The sequence below is a fragment of the Magallana gigas genome, chromosome 2 (genome assembly GCF_963853765.1).
Source record: "Magallana gigas chromosome 2, xbMagGiga1.1, whole genome shotgun sequence".
In the NCBI taxonomy this organism is placed as follows: Eukaryota; Metazoa; Mollusca; class Bivalvia; order Ostreida; family Ostreidae; genus Magallana; species Magallana gigas.
This window is the reverse complement of record NC_088854.1, coordinates 22,336,222-22,351,722: the sequence shown is the minus strand read 5'-3', so window position 1 is coordinate 22,351,722 and position 15,501 is coordinate 22,336,222. Positions and strand designations below refer to the sequence as shown.

The 15,501-nt window shown below is 32.5% G+C and overlaps 1 protein-coding gene across 2 annotated transcripts; it reads right to left on the bottom strand.

Annotated features, from left to right (window-relative positions):
- Nucleotides 1-3,939: 3,939 nt before the first annotated feature.
- LOC105343932 (ATP-binding cassette sub-family E member 1) lies at nucleotides 3,940-14,947 on the bottom strand. Of its 2 annotated transcripts, none has more exons than XM_011451454.4 (16): nucleotides 14,813-14,947; nucleotides 14,126-14,264; nucleotides 12,906-12,991; nucleotides 12,640-12,737; nucleotides 12,143-12,260; nucleotides 11,855-11,992; nucleotides 11,144-11,213; nucleotides 10,691-10,787; nucleotides 9,192-9,403; nucleotides 8,037-8,186; nucleotides 7,519-7,650; nucleotides 6,974-7,143; nucleotides 6,369-6,511; nucleotides 5,751-5,873; nucleotides 5,465-5,576; nucleotides 3,940-4,239 (listed from the first exon to the last, which is right to left on the bottom strand). In XM_011451454.4, the coding sequence occupies exons 2-16, from the start codon at nucleotides 14,262-14,264 to the stop codon at nucleotides 4,192-4,194; spliced, it is 1,836 nt and encodes a 611-aa protein (XP_011449756.1). In that variant the 5' UTR covers nucleotides 14,813-14,947; the 3' UTR covers nucleotides 3,940-4,191. The 2 variants fall into 2 exon arrangements, with proteins under 2 accessions (XP_011449756.1, XP_011449757.1); XM_011451455.4 differs by lacking the exon at nucleotides 14,813-14,947 and adding an exon at nucleotides 14,602-14,711.
- Nucleotides 14,948-15,501: the final 554 nt, after the last annotated feature.

Sequence of the window (15,501 nt, the reverse complement as noted above, 5' to 3'; positions counted from 1 at the left end):
AGCGGTAGTTTCAAACAATTTGCAAGAAAAAAAGTTAATAAATTCTTTTATTTCTAAGAATTATTTATAATCTAATCCTGCAAAAATGAGGTCACGGCGCACGGTCAAAATTTGTGTTATGTCAACAATAAACCATATAATGTTGAAAATAATATCTCTATAATTTGGGCTTAAAACCAAATAATATTGAAACCTCAAATTAAGTATAGTCATGGTATTCTATGTTCCAAATAATGACGGGATATACTGTTTTGTCGAACAGATATTAGTAACTAAAGACAGATAGTCCTCTTTAGAATTGACTAAAAACATCGACGTCGCCGGACGTCACGGCGCAACGAGAAGTACAAACAAAATGGATTTTACTCAGCAAAAAGCCGATATAAGCTGTGAAAATGTTCAATGGTGCAAAAAATAAGTCAACAATTATTTGCAAGTTTGTGTTCAACTGTTATAAATTTTGTGGGGGATGGTGATAATTGTATTTTGAATATAAAACAGTCCGCAAGAGAGTCGAATATCTGTAAATATTTGGTCAAAAAATAAGTAACGTCAACCGACGTTCAGGGTTATCCTTACTGTAAACTAAGAGACACACGGTTAGAAAATGAAAACTTTGAAAAACTAACTTATGATTCTCGAACAAATGTGTGCATATAAGATGTTTAGTGCTTCAGTGCCATTTTAAATTGTAAGGTTAAAGACACAAGAGGCTAATCGTGATATAAAGATGGGGTATATCTATAAACTGTACGCCTTTAATCTTGACGTCATGTTTTGAACGTGACCGTGCGCCGTGGTGACAAAACATGTTGTTTTTAAAAAGGGGTAACAAAAATACCGTTTCATAAAATGGACTAAAACTTTGCATATCAATAACATAAGTGTTGGTGCACAGATTAATTTGTTAAGTATGACTTTCATGAAAAAGATATGATAGACAGCCACATTGTCTTCGTATTTTTTGATTGACCCTCGTATATATATGTCGTTCTCTTCATATCAAACTGCAATCAAATCCACGCATCTCTGAATTTACAATATATATATATATATATATATATATATATATATATATATATATATATATATATATATATATATATTGTAAATTCAAGTGCCAAAATGTAATCAATATAATTATTGAGAGCAAAGGATTTTGATAGACAATATTGAAGACTATCAGCGAAAAAAAGAACATAAAAGAAATGTGTCCAACACTCCAAATATTAAAGCGTTGTTTAAGATGATGGATTAATATTTTTCTCTATGATTTTTTTCTTTTAATGAACAAATCAATTTATGTCAGATATACTGTACAAAGAGGATATATCTGTAGATGAATACATGTAGGTAAAATATCCGGGAGAACTGCATTTTTAGGTACGGCGTAAATATTGGACAGAATACATGTAGTAATTTAATTACGTGTAGAACTGGTAAACATGTTAGCACACAGAGCCAGAATTTACATAATGTTTACATTAATTTTGTTCCAATAAAATATCGTAATTGCTACCAAAAATCTAGTTAACAGCATTGGCAATTAAACATTTAACCTCTGTACAGTAAAATGCACCTAGTTTTTATAGTAGCCAGTGGGCAAACTTCTATTGTGAATATTTCCTGTACATGTCAGCAAAAATAAATAGAGATCTATATAGCAGGACTTTAAAAGTGAAACCTAATGACACAATTACTCACTGGTATGACAGTGTGCGGTATGACCTAGCACGGTGTCGGTACACATACAAAATATTAATAAACGAGTCGGGGTGTTTTAAACCAAGGGGGCAGCGATGTCGGAATGCTGCAGGAATAACGGAGATATCGTCCTGTGTCTGGCTAACTGTGTAATCTCTAGATACGTAGACAAGAAACTGAATGAGGAGCCAAAGAAGTGGGTGATTATTTTCGTGATCCGGGTGTGGATCGGCTATGCCGTCGACGCGGGGGCGGTGATATTTCTGTGGCTCAAACTCGGTCTCCCAGAATGGACGGACGATTACAAGGTTCCCATACTGTGTTATGTGGGCGTGGTCCTACTACTGCTTATAACACTGACTGTGGTCGCGGCCAAGAAATGGGAAGCCATAGCGAATTCATACCACCCTAAAATATGGAGATTGATATTCGTGAGTTTCAAAATGACCACATTTGTCCACGCGTTGTTTGTTTTCTATGTGGCGGATTTTCGGGAGTGGTATGGGTCCGTTACCTCCGTGATCGCTATCATCGACATGACCCTCTGTGTATTTGAGATCCTTAGGGTATTGTTGTGTTTTTGTGAGTTTTGCCCGTGTGCTTATCATGCAGACCCCGAGGCCTCTTGTCTTTGTTTTAATTGTTTCAAGTGTAGAGAACAAGAGCGACTTAGAGCGAATCAACAATATGTGCATGCGTAACCATTGGTTACTCAATGACCTCACTTGAGGTTTTTCTTGACTAATCTACTTGAAACCTTCATAAGTGCAATACAAACTCTTCATTCAAACAACGTTGTTGTACACAACTGTATTTGAGATTTTAAGATTAATGTGAATTGTATGTCCGTTTCATGTTTTACTTATTGATAAAAATACATTTATTTGATAATTTGGTTTTCTTATATGACTATTTGGAAATTATTATCGACATAAAGCAAGAATCAGTACCAAGGTTTGCAGAATGGTACATGTACATAACCTTTTACCCAATAGCCTTCCAAATTAGAAGAACCCTTCAGGTCAAGGGTAACATTTGTACAGGTTAAATCTGGACACTCAAAATAATTTAATTTGGATGAAATATAAACTTAATTTTTTAACTGATTTATAAAGAACTGATAATGCAATCAGTATGCTTTGCATTATTCACTTGAACACGGTATGTCGGTCTCTTCATATCAAACTGCAATCAAATCCACGCATCTCTGGATATTCACGACGCCTTTAAAAATATTTCAATAATTGCAGTATAAATTAGAATTCCCAAATAACAATTCCTCTTTTATGTTGCATGTACAGCCTTCTCTCTCATGTATTGATTTGAGCTATTTTGAGTGTTGACTGAACTGCCATTCAATAATTTGTTTGCAATGGTACACTGCGATTTAAAAATCAAAGTGCCCAGTAATACCGGTATATAACGATATGCGTGAAATGGAAGCAAACAAATTTTTAAATGTGAAGTATAGAAATCCTAGACAATAAAGAATGTTTTATTTTACTACATAGGTTCTGTATTATAATTGTCTAGTGTTAGACAATCCTTGTAAGAATGGTAAGACTGAGAAAAGATTCACAAGCACATGAGCATTTGAAAATTTTAATATTCATTTTCTTGAAGAAATTCATATCTTCAGAATGGAAATGAGAGCACAACACTAAAATATACATTTGATACTTTGAGAAGACCCTAATATCAAAATGCATGTAAATATCCCACAGTAGTATTGTAGTACGGGTAATTTGACCTTAGTCTCATACAGACTGTTTACATTCAGCATCTATTTGAAATTTGTTTTGCAATGTTTGTAATTATTAATTATTACATACCTAGTAAGTACATTGGTACAGAATGCATTCCAAGAACAATTCAGGTGAATGACTTAATTTCAACAAATTCATTTTTGAACTTTACACTTGGAAAGTTACCACTAAAGTAGAAAGGAACATATGTAAATTGTATTGTTATGCCTTGCTTCAAATTATTTCTAAATCATTATAAAATGCAACATGAGAAATATCAAATAATTTGTGTCTGGCTTTGTCTTAAGAAAAGTGAGTTGTAGTATAAGCCTGGGCTCATCATATTTCTCTAAAAGATCCCTGATATTAATTAAATCTGAATTTTCTCTAAAACCTGAAGCCAAAAAACAGAATTGTGTATGCATGTTCTTACATTCATCTAACAAAGTTTATGCATACAAAACCCACCATTTAACATCAGTAGGTTCAATAACACCAGTACATGTAATTATTCCATGCCAAAAAAAAATATCTTAAAATACACAGTGAAGACAAAGAATCCAAACATGTTATCAATAGTAGAATAGCTGTATATTTAATCCATGATTTTCCATGCTTTCCATCATTCCTGTAATTGTAGTGTACTCTTCCACCATTTTTAGAATTCGAAGACAGCCAGGCACCAAATCAAAATGCTTGGAGAGCCCAAGCTTACGAGCCCCTGGGACAAACTGACCCAGATTCAGTCCTCCAAGAAAAAGTAGTTACCTCCCTTCTTCTGTTCAGTGTCCTGTAAGATCAGAGAGTCAGAATAATTCATGTGTCTTAAATGCATTCAGTTTTACTAAGTAAATTTCCCCCATTTCTTGTCATAAACAATACAGAACATTTGTACATATTGTAATGCAAGCATAGCATAAATCTATGTGACATAAACTACCGGTTTAATCAAGTAATTTAGGTACAGTGTACTTGTGTAATGATGTCAGATATTTATATATAACTTCAATGTTGTGATCTTGGTTTGATCTTAGAAATGATAGATTCTCTAGTACAGGATGATTGATGACAATGTTTTGATGGACTGTATTTTTGGTACACTGCCTATAACAAATACATGTACTGAATTGATGTCTATCATTAAAGATAACAAAGACTTCAGTTTTCAAATAACAAACCTTAGATTGTCAATAATATGACGTCATTTCTATATTATGACATAAGTGTGGTGATAACCTTTTACACTCTTTTTTTCAATATGATTTTAACTATCTTCCACTAATTTTTAAAGTTCTTTATAAAACTTTAATTTGGGGGCAATAAATGCATATACCGGTAGTCTTTTTCAAAATATCTTCATAATATCCAATTCCAAAGGCCCAGGCCCCATTCCTAAAATTGCGTAGACAATCCCTGCACCCTACTTGAGCAGTTTTAGCAGTGAAACTTTTACAACAAGGGTACCGCTAAGCGGAGCATCCCCTCGCAACATGGAGGAGGCATTATTTAGGAATATACAGTTATGTAAATGTAATTGAGGAGACCAAATTGTACTAACCCTCCATTACTACAAAAAAGTGGGTTTTTTTACCTGTACTAGATCTAAATCCAAAAAATATAAAGTTGTTGTTTTGAATTACAAACTTTCACTTTAGTTTCACAGTAGTGAAGCAGAAGTAATTATTGTCAAGTCCTACATAAAATTTCTGTTTAAAATTGTGTTATTTTCATGATATATTAAAAAGTATTCAACTAGTTGACTTAAAAATTAAGAGGGTTTGTCCTTTTACCATGCCAAATAGGTGTACGAAGTTTGATAAATATTCGTACAAGGGTTTTCTTTAAATCCTGCTTCTAAGCTAAAGAAGACACACATACATACACACACACACAGCAGTGATGCTATATCCCCTTCGCAACAAGTTGCATGAGGGGATAATAATTGCTAGAAGTGACATACGCCAAGTCAGAAGTATGTTGCAGTGAATGTCTAGCATTATGGAGTACATGCTTACCTTGACAGAGTTGAGTTTGTTGATACGTGGTCGGAAATTGTTGGGGTCTCTCCTGAATGTGATGTCCAAGGACTCAAGGAAACTGTTCATTCCATTCAACAGCGACTGGGGGCTAAAAACACAAGGAACATGTGAAAATACAAAATACAAAGAACAGAATTTACAATACATTTAACACATAGGTGTAGGTAAAAGTATTGAATTCTTTTACTGTATAACTGCATGTAAATAGCTGTATTAAACTGCCATGCTGGCAATGTTAGCTACAGTGCTAGCAGTGTCTTACGTGTTGGCTTTAGTACAGATGGAGGGCTGTCCCTCAAACACAACAACACGGTCAGCCAGGTAAGTAGCCATGATGAAATCGTGCTCCACCACAAAGGCTGTCTTCTTGGCATGCAACACAAACCTACAAGATGGAGATATACTGTTACAACAAATCTTTATATAGCAAACACAAAGTCCTTCAAAACCTAGAAACAGTTTGTTCAGAGCGTAACAATAATCTAAAATTTTTCATTTTACCAAATTTACATTTGTTTGTGTATCCATATTTAAATTAGAGAGTTTTATATTAACTTTGTTTTTAGTGTCTTTGACATTTACAGGTACTAGTCCAAGTTAATCTTTGTATGTCATGAACCTACTTTTCATCAAAATCAAAACTAGTCAAGTATATGTACCTCTTGGTGATGTTAAATTTGAATACACAAAGCTTATATATACCCTTCACTACTTTTAAAAAGCTTGAGGATAGATTCAATGTATATAATCATCTGGCATGGAATGAAAATGTTCAATACAAAAGTTCTTAAAATAGCTTTACAAACCCAACAAATATATATCTGTCATAAAAAATGTAAATGTAAAGCATCTAAAAATGAACTCTTTAAAACCTCCATACCGTTTGATGACCTTGGCTGCATGCAGACGCTGTTCTGAATCCAGGTAAGCAGACGGCTCATCAATCAGGTACACGTCTGCTGGTTTACCCAGGCACAATGCCAGGGCCACTCTCTGCAACTCTCCTCCAGACAAATTCTGAACCTGTAGAAAAGTAACTGTAAATGTAACATGCATACATGAATTCTATTGTGTGTTGAAGGAAAATCTGGTCTCCTAAATGATAAAAAGTAATATTTCCACCCCTTGTAAAAACAAGTGAACTTTTGGAAGTTTTTGTTTTGTTTTTTAAGCAAAGTAATTATTGATAATCATTTTTTTTTTATAACTATTTTACTATTTTTGAACAGTAAACAAGCATAAGTAGGTCATTTTGGATGTCTCAAAAATTCAAATTAATGTAAAATTGCAGCATGGTCATTTTGGTTAAAATTCAGAAAAGTAGTTCAAATTCATTTTCTTACAAATTTTTGTGTTACCCATATGACACCAAGAGTTTAGCCCCAAAAATGAAACATTTTGTGTTCAGTTGGTACATTCACATGCGTTTTGCTGTATTACTTCACGTATCTTGAACTAGGAACTAAATTGTAACAATGGACAAACCTCTTGGTCAATGATGTTCTCAATCATAAGGGGCTTCATCACATCAGTCACAAACTGGGGGTGTACATAGGCGTCCCTGATTCTCTCGTGGAGCAGCTGTCTAACTGTGCCCTGGGACTTGGGGCTGATTTTCTGTGGTTTGTAACTGACATTTAACACTGGGCAAGTTCCTAAAGAGAAAACACACAAAATGCCATCCACAAATCGACCAGCTATCTGTCCTTAGTTTTACAAAGACGTGCAATTAAAAATAGTTTAGATGTACATGTGAAAACATTATAAATAAAGTTGGAGTCTAAAAGTCAAATTGTTAAAGAAATAAATTAAATAAAATCTACTTTATTTTTCCGGACACAAAAAAAAACAGTGACAATTTTAACCAATTTTTAAAAATACTCCTCTTAATCACTACAGCATGACTGCTACACAAGTATTTCATCTCAATTTATGTATTATATCTGACAGCTAAAGTAAATTTAATCCACATATGCATGGATAGATGCAATAGGAAGTTTGTATCAGGTATATGGCATCCTCAGTCTTACCTCCTTCGTCTGGCATGAGTTTCCCGGCCAGTATCCTGATGAAAGTTGTTTTTCCTGTTCCATTTTCACCCAACATAACGATGATCTCCGAGTCTGTGAACTGCCCCTCTCCAATTTTAAGTTCAAAATTCCCTGCAATAAGTGATTTATAACTAGTAAATTCAGCATTTGTTGTGTAATCTTTCAATTATCCAAAAATAAACCTTTTACTGGTAAATGACATACATTTCTTCCTACAGTTTGTCAACTAGCTTTAATCAAGATTCAAGACTAATATAGGATCAGGCTCCACCGTCACCAAAATTTTCAAATCCCTCAACTCAAATCCTTTAAAGAAAAGTGCATAAACCTGAGGTCAAACCTAAGATTGGAGGTTGAGTATTGACTTGAGGAAAGTTGGTGACGACGAAGCCAGATACAGATACATGTACCAGTACATTAAAATTAAACATTTTGTAAGATAAATCTTGTGTTCACAAATGTCCTCTATCTTAAGCCTCTGTCTGCCGTTGACTTACCCATCACTTTTTTCATGTCTGGATATTCATATCTACACATCCTCTTTATCTCCTCTTCTATGGCTGTCTCTGCGACTTTGAATGTCAAAGAAGTTTCTCTGAACCGAAGATTTTCCGTAGGCACAAAGCCATCCAAAAATATGTTGATTCCTGTAATCAAAATTAAGTTTCACCACCATCATTTAAACAATCAACATGTGAAAGGATATACCAAAACTTAGTTAAAAGAAAGCAATTCAAGTTTGTTAATTTAATCCTTCCCAAACAATGAAGCTAATTCGGATTACACTAACACTATACGATTTCTTTCGTTTGAGGGACAAATTAGACAGAAATCAATTTCTACTTGGCGTTTTAATGAATTAATTGTCTGGAAATATAAGGTTTTCATTCGAATACCTGTTTGTGTCACCTGGTTCTTGAGAACCGGTTTATTTGCAAGGCTATATAAAGAATTCCTTAGGTGTTAAATACCAGTTTAGGACGACACGTACAGCGCAAAGTTTAAATCTTAAGAATTGTTTCATGAAAGTAAATAAATCATGTGATCAAACTTTGTCATAATTATGTATTTGTACATTTAATATCTCAAATATTAAATAGCTGCAACGTGTCATTGCGAATTCCAGACAGTGTGTTGTCATTTACTAGTATTATAGTATTCAGCTTTCATTTGGAAAGTAATGAATGAATTTGAAGGAGAACATGTTTTCTGGTGCTACATATGTATATGGAATAATTGACTCTACCTGGTTAAAATATCCTTTTAACTCAAATAAAATCCTATAGTAACCAAGTTGCATTTTTGGGTATATTGGCTTTTATAACATAAAGCAGATAAAGTGCCTTTTCCACATCATTCAATGACCTTTCATATATAAATATACAATTCCCTATAAAGACCTTGAGCAATGAAATTCATATTGCATTTTTATCTTATCAAAGGTCAAAATTACATGTGATTGGTCAAAATGGACACTAAAAATACAGGGTAAATTGATGATTTTCTTTCAAGCATGATGACCCCTCCTGACCACTTTTAAAACTGGTATTAGTGACTGCTATAAACTTATAATTTCATCAGAACGAAATGAAACTGCTTCTTGGACAGGTACACAATTTTACGACAAAATTACTTGCATATCAAACACAAACCTTCTCTGACACTGAAGGGCATAGTAACAACACCATATGCACTAGGAACTCCATAGAGACAGCAGATGAAGTCTGACAGGTAATCTAGCACTGACAAGTCGTGTTCTACAACAATGATGAACTTGTCTGGGTGAATCAACTGCCGGATAGCCAAGGCGGCTTTGAGTCTCTGTTTCACATCCAGGTAACTGGAGGGTTCATCGAACATGAAACTATAAAATACCATATCAACATTTATCAGTCTTATGAACAAAATCATTGTCTTTTATCATTTATGTAAAACACAGTTGTACAAAACTTGTATATTTGTATACCGTAGTAGCAGAATATTTTAAGGGAATGAATTTTCATTCGTGATTTAAACTGGTTTTAAGGGTATTTAATTTTTGTTGTTTTGCAAATAATCATATGAAATTTTGTTTAGTGCTACATTTCCTTGATGCTAATGTATAATTAATTAAATAATTTTTAACCCCAAGAAATATTTTTGCCTCTACAGTCTTTAATAAAGTTTCTCAATAATAAATATTTATATAAATTTGACAGAAACATTTAGAAAACTAAAGAAACAGGTTTTTTTTTTTTTTGGTCTTACACTACTGCTTCAGTAATTTTTGATTGTTGTCAACACAATTTTTATGAATGTGAACAGCAAATCATTAAATCATCACCAGCAATGATAAATGAAATAAAATTAGATTATGAAAACATCATCAATCTCCTAACATGAGAAATGGCTGTCAAAAAGACCAAATACAAGAATAAATTGTCACTGTCATGTTTAATACTACACATCTTCGCTAGCCAAGGGTTTACGATCTAGTAGTATAAATCGTAAACCCTTGGCTACAAAGATGAATACTACATGATAGGGGTATTATACCAAAAAATCAGGCTCCTGGATATTGCAGAAATAGAAGTTTTTGAGGGTTAAAATGATATTGATTTGTGATGTCAGATTGTTCCATAAATATTTAATTTTGTTGTTAGAAATAAACTTATTTATTTCAAACCATGTAAACATTTCGTTGAAGATTTAATTTACTTAGTAAATTTTTCAACATAAATCATTTTCATCCCCAATAGATCTGCCTATACAGTACAATCATGTTTTTTTTTTAAAAGAAGTATATTTCTGCATTTTTATAAACATAAATTTGACAAATAAACACTACAAAAGGAATTGGCTTTTGTCTCATAAACTGCTCTGCTTCAGTAATTTTTGATTGTTGTCAACACAATTTTTATGAATGTGAACAGCAAATCATTAAATCATCACCAGCTATGATATATGAAATTTAAGGGTATGTAAGATTATACTCATAATATATTAAAATACTTGTACGATAATTAGAAAACTTTTAAAACATCACAATATTATGAATATAGATACCAGTAATTAAATTATGACCATAAAGTCTCAATACATGAGTTATAAAGACCAGATCTAAATAATACAATCTACTACATGTGTAATATTACTGGAAAAATAGACCTACATATCAGCCTTCTGGATGCACACCATGGCACAGGCAAATCTCTGAAGCTCTCCTCCTGATAGATCCTCCACATTCCTGTCACGGACGTTGATCAGATCTGAGAGAGATTGTACAAGATTGACATCACATGTACCAGTATTAATAGAATGAATTTTGTCAACATAATAATACACATTTTGAAAGAAATTTCCTGCAATCTCAAGGTACAGGTATATGTACATGTATAATTGTCAAAGTTTCATTTACTGATTATCCTTGTTTCATAAAGAAAAAATAATTTCAATGGAGTCATGAACAAACTCTAATAACAAAATCATTCATATACATGTTTATGAATAATACGCTATTTCTGCATGGATAATAAACTTGGAATTTGTTCACAATTATGTCAACTGTTTTGTTTTTTATAGCATATTTAAGTTTTTCTTGGACACATATTCTAGATGGACCTACCAAGCTGTTCACAAACATCCATCTGGTTGCTTAAGTCATCTTTCTTATCCAGTAGCTGTTGCACAGATCCCTGCAAGAAAAAATATCAACAATTACCTTCTGAAATTTTTTTCTAACAATGACTTACAACAGTCAAACTAGCTCCGAGATGTTATTTGCTGAGGTAGAAACATTAGGAGGAAATCAGTAGGTTGGGGGTCTCTCCTAATCTCAAGAATAACCATTATTGATTTTTTGAAAAAATCTCATCCTTGTAGTTTCAGATCTAATTATATCTATATCTTATATTCATCCATAGATGGAAAATGAGTCATAAATCATTTAAGAGCTTTTTTTTTTTTTTTTTTTTTTATAAAATACTGGATTTTCTGTATATATACATGTATAATGTATACAATCCATACAAAAAAAACAAGTTGAAATTCACGATGGCTTACTTGAAATATACACTTTTTATGTAGGAACAACTAAAGTTTGGACAATTAAAGGCTGTTCATTTCAATTAGTTAAAGACCAATAGCTGACAATGATTAAGACCACCCCAAAACAAATTGAAACACACTAAGTAACACAAGAGTTTTGAATGCATTACCTTTAAAAGGAAGTTAAGTTTTTCACAATTTAGAAGCTATTAAAAAGAGAGTAATTGATACAAAAGGGATTAAGACATCCTGTTTATCTTAGCTTTTTGAAAAAAAAATGAAATCTCACCTTAACAGCCTTTGGAATCTGATCTACATACTGGGGTTTAATGATGGCTTTCAGGTCATCTTCAAGAATCTTTGTGAAGAAGTTTTGCAATTCTGATCCCCTGAAGTAAGTCAAGATTTCTGTCCAATCAGGAGGATCCTGAAAAGTATGTCATTGAATAAAATCCACAAATAACTCACATCACTATCAAACTTGATGTACCGGACACACAATAATTACTCAACATTTATTTTAATGATGTAATGGATGTACATTTGTACATACAAATGTAGGTAGTTATAGTCTTACTTCAAAGCGCCCCAAGTTGGGTTTTTGTTTCCCTGCCAAAATTTTCAATGCAGTTGATTTGCCAATACCATTTGTACCGACCAAACCAAGTACTTCTCCAGGTCTTGGAATAGGCAATCTGACAAAAGAATGTTAGTTTGAAATATTTACAGTATGGAGAGCAATGAAGTACAAGAGTACAGGTAAAAAATGGGCCCCCCTACATTCACATCAAATACACATGTATTGATAGTGAGAGAAAATCCCAATTTTTTGTTACCCTGTTCCATCTGAAAACTATACAGTTTGACTCTTCCTTGAAGAATTTTTAACATGTAGTTTTTTTATTCTCGTACCCCATCTAAAGATATCATATCCACCAATGAACAAACAACTGGTATCAAAATTCTCTCTTAAGGAACACATTATTTATCAAAAGTTCATCACAATTTTGGTGTTAATATATTTTGTCATAATCATATTTCCAACAATTATCATAATTATTTGTTATAAATTACCTGTGTAATTTGAAAGAATTGGCACTGTAACGGTGGGTTGTATCTTTCTCCAGGTTACTTGGCAAATTGATGATTGAAATAGCCTCAAAAGGACATTTCTAAAACAACATTTGAAATACTTAATTTCCTAAAGTGATGTTTCACTATCAACATTTATCTGTTTAATGGGAAAGGTACAGTATATTCAAAAATGTATAAGATATTTACAATATAAATTTCATTGTTAATTGTGTCAACAAAAATAATCAACGAAACAAGTTTATTACCTTAGAACAGATACCACATCCAATACATAGCTCCTCAGATATAAAAGCAATCTTGTCTGCAGGAGATACTTCTATGCACAATTTTCCTAAAAAAATAAACATATTCACATTTAAGGTCAAGATCTAGTAAATGATTCCAGAGTGTCTTTTTGATGCTAGAACAATTAAAACATCACAATTATAATTGATTTGAAAAATCTTCTTTCCTGTACTTTACAGCTTTAGACTTAGAGGAATTATGAAAAAAATGAAACAATTTTTTGACATTCTATATTAAAAAGTAATCCCTACACCAATATTAAAATTTACATCATTTCAAAGAAGAGATCCAGGTTTTTTTAATTGGAGAAACTGTAGGCATTTAGATATATTTCACAAGTCAAAAATGGACAAAACTCTGAAATTTTTTACTTATTTCCTTCCTTACTCATAGAAAATGACAGTTTAAAACTTAATTTATCGTGTTTACTAAAAATTTAAGCCCCGATACACCCTAATAATCAGAGCTACTATTACTAACCATCATTGAAAGAATTTTTATGATATATCTGGAATTTCATGAACCTGTAGGAACCTTTCATTAACTAGATCTTGACTTTAAGCATTTTCAACATGATTGTTATCATGATGGTATTGGGTACCTACATGTAGATATGGGCGATTTTTAATGAAATCATTCCATGTTATACCTGTTATAGGGATCTACTTAAAGATAATTTGAACTGTCACTCTTAAAGGGTCTTCAACATCCCATGACTATTTATAACAGTAAATCATAACACAACTGCGAAACTATTAACATTACTATATTAATGTATTTCTGTTTGGGTATACATTTGTAGCTTCTGTTAACAAGATGACCTGAGGGTCCTGAGTGTGAATACAGCACGTATTTTCATGAATAGCAATAATTACTAAGTGTTGATTTATCCCCAGAACTGAACCTTTTTCTGCAATTTTCAAGTTAAAGTCAGGCTAAATTTTGAGCTGGTTTGCAAAACTCATTTTGGATGCAGCTTATTCAATCTGGTTAAGATCAAATCTTTGATCCACTCCGACAAATTTGATGTCGCTACATATAGAAAACTGGGGTGCTGATGGATGTTCTAATTTTAATAAGATTGCAGCTTATCAAGCCCTATATATGAATTACATGTACGTATATGTTTTTGTATATCACATAATCTTTTGAAATATTTTTTCAAGAAATGTATATTTACCCATTCTGACCACAGGACATGACTTTTTGCATTCCTGCCTGCATCTTTTCGGTTTACATTTGTCATTGCTCACAATGGCAATACGAGTGAGTTTATCAGTGGGTGCTGTAGACTTGTCATTTCTTGATCTAGATGACATCTGTAAAGTAATGATTCTATATATTTTTCATGTGCTGAAAATAATTCCTCTCAAAAAAATTTAACTTATCTTTGGTACCTAAGTATTAATTTTACTACATAAAGATCTCCAGACCAGTGCAAGATAAAAGTTTATATCTAATCCAAAACTTTAACCCAAGGAATACGAATTTCTCTGCAAGTCTGCTATAAAAATAGTACAAATAAGTTTTCAGTTACAGTTACATACGAGTACAACGCAATCAAGAATCACCGAGGAAATTCGAACAAACAGCTGTTAACTATAAATTAAAATCTTCACACTTTTAAATTGCTGTAATATATGAGATAAATGTTACCTTTATATCTGATCAAATGATAATAAAAGAGCCACAGAAAAATAGTAATATTTCACCACATGTGTCTACCGCATGTGCAATCCACGAATACTGCCAAATCTTAGTCAACAATATGTTTTAATATTTTGTGAGAAAATAACAAATTCAGATTGTAGCTTTGGTAAAAATAATCTAGGTAATAATTATCATGTGTCAAAAGACACAAACAAACCTTTGATAAGTCGTCACACAGTCAACAAATGGAATTAAAAAACCCAAATGCTTCTGTGACACTCGGACTTCCTCTCCTGTCGGAAGCCGGAAAGGTAAGGAAAAGATAACTCTAATCAAAAATAAATGAAAAAACTTATGAATGAATGAATAAAATAAATGAATACATTTAAATGAAATAAATAAAAAAAATTAATAATAATAAATAAATAAATAATGTTATGAGATGAGTCAACACACTGATTCGTGATCAACTTTCACCGGATTATCTGTGCAAGAAGAAACAAGAGGCCCATGGGCCACATCGCTCACCTGAGGAACAATAGGTATGATAAAATCAGCTTAATGGAGTCATAATACAAACTATCTGGACAATGTACAATAATACATGTAGATCCTGTATAAATAAAACCCATTTTCCCCTGGATATTCTTATGTTTATAATCATTAGTCCCTTTTCTAACAGGATGATTTTATAGTCATATCATATGTTGAGTATTGCAGTTCTCAAAAAGATCCCTAACAATAGTTTATATATGGGATATAAACGTACATCAAACTCTGAATCTTCTCGTGAGGCCAAAGAATTGTCCTGGGGCCAAAGTCTTATCAATTAGAAAGAATCATCTGGCTGATTAGTTTCTGAGAAGATTTTTAAAGATTTACCCTATATATTCCTTTGTTAAACTT

What these genes read in the sequence shown, in the direction of transcription:
- LOC105343932 (XM_011451454.4), bottom strand. Translation starts at nt 14,264, where the DNA reads ATGTCATCTAGATCAAGAAATGACAAGTCTACAGCACCCACTGATAAA. An exon ending in TGCATCCAGAAGGCTGATAT is followed by an intron (nt 9,404 to 10,690) that starts GTAGGTCTATTT and finishes GGTATTTTATAG; the next exon opens with TTTCATGTTCGATGAACCCT. An exon ending in ACTCATGCCAGACGAAGGAG is followed by an intron (nt 7,144 to 7,518) that starts GTAAGACTGAGG and finishes TTTTCTCTTTAG; the next exon opens with GAACTTGCCCAGTGTTAAAT.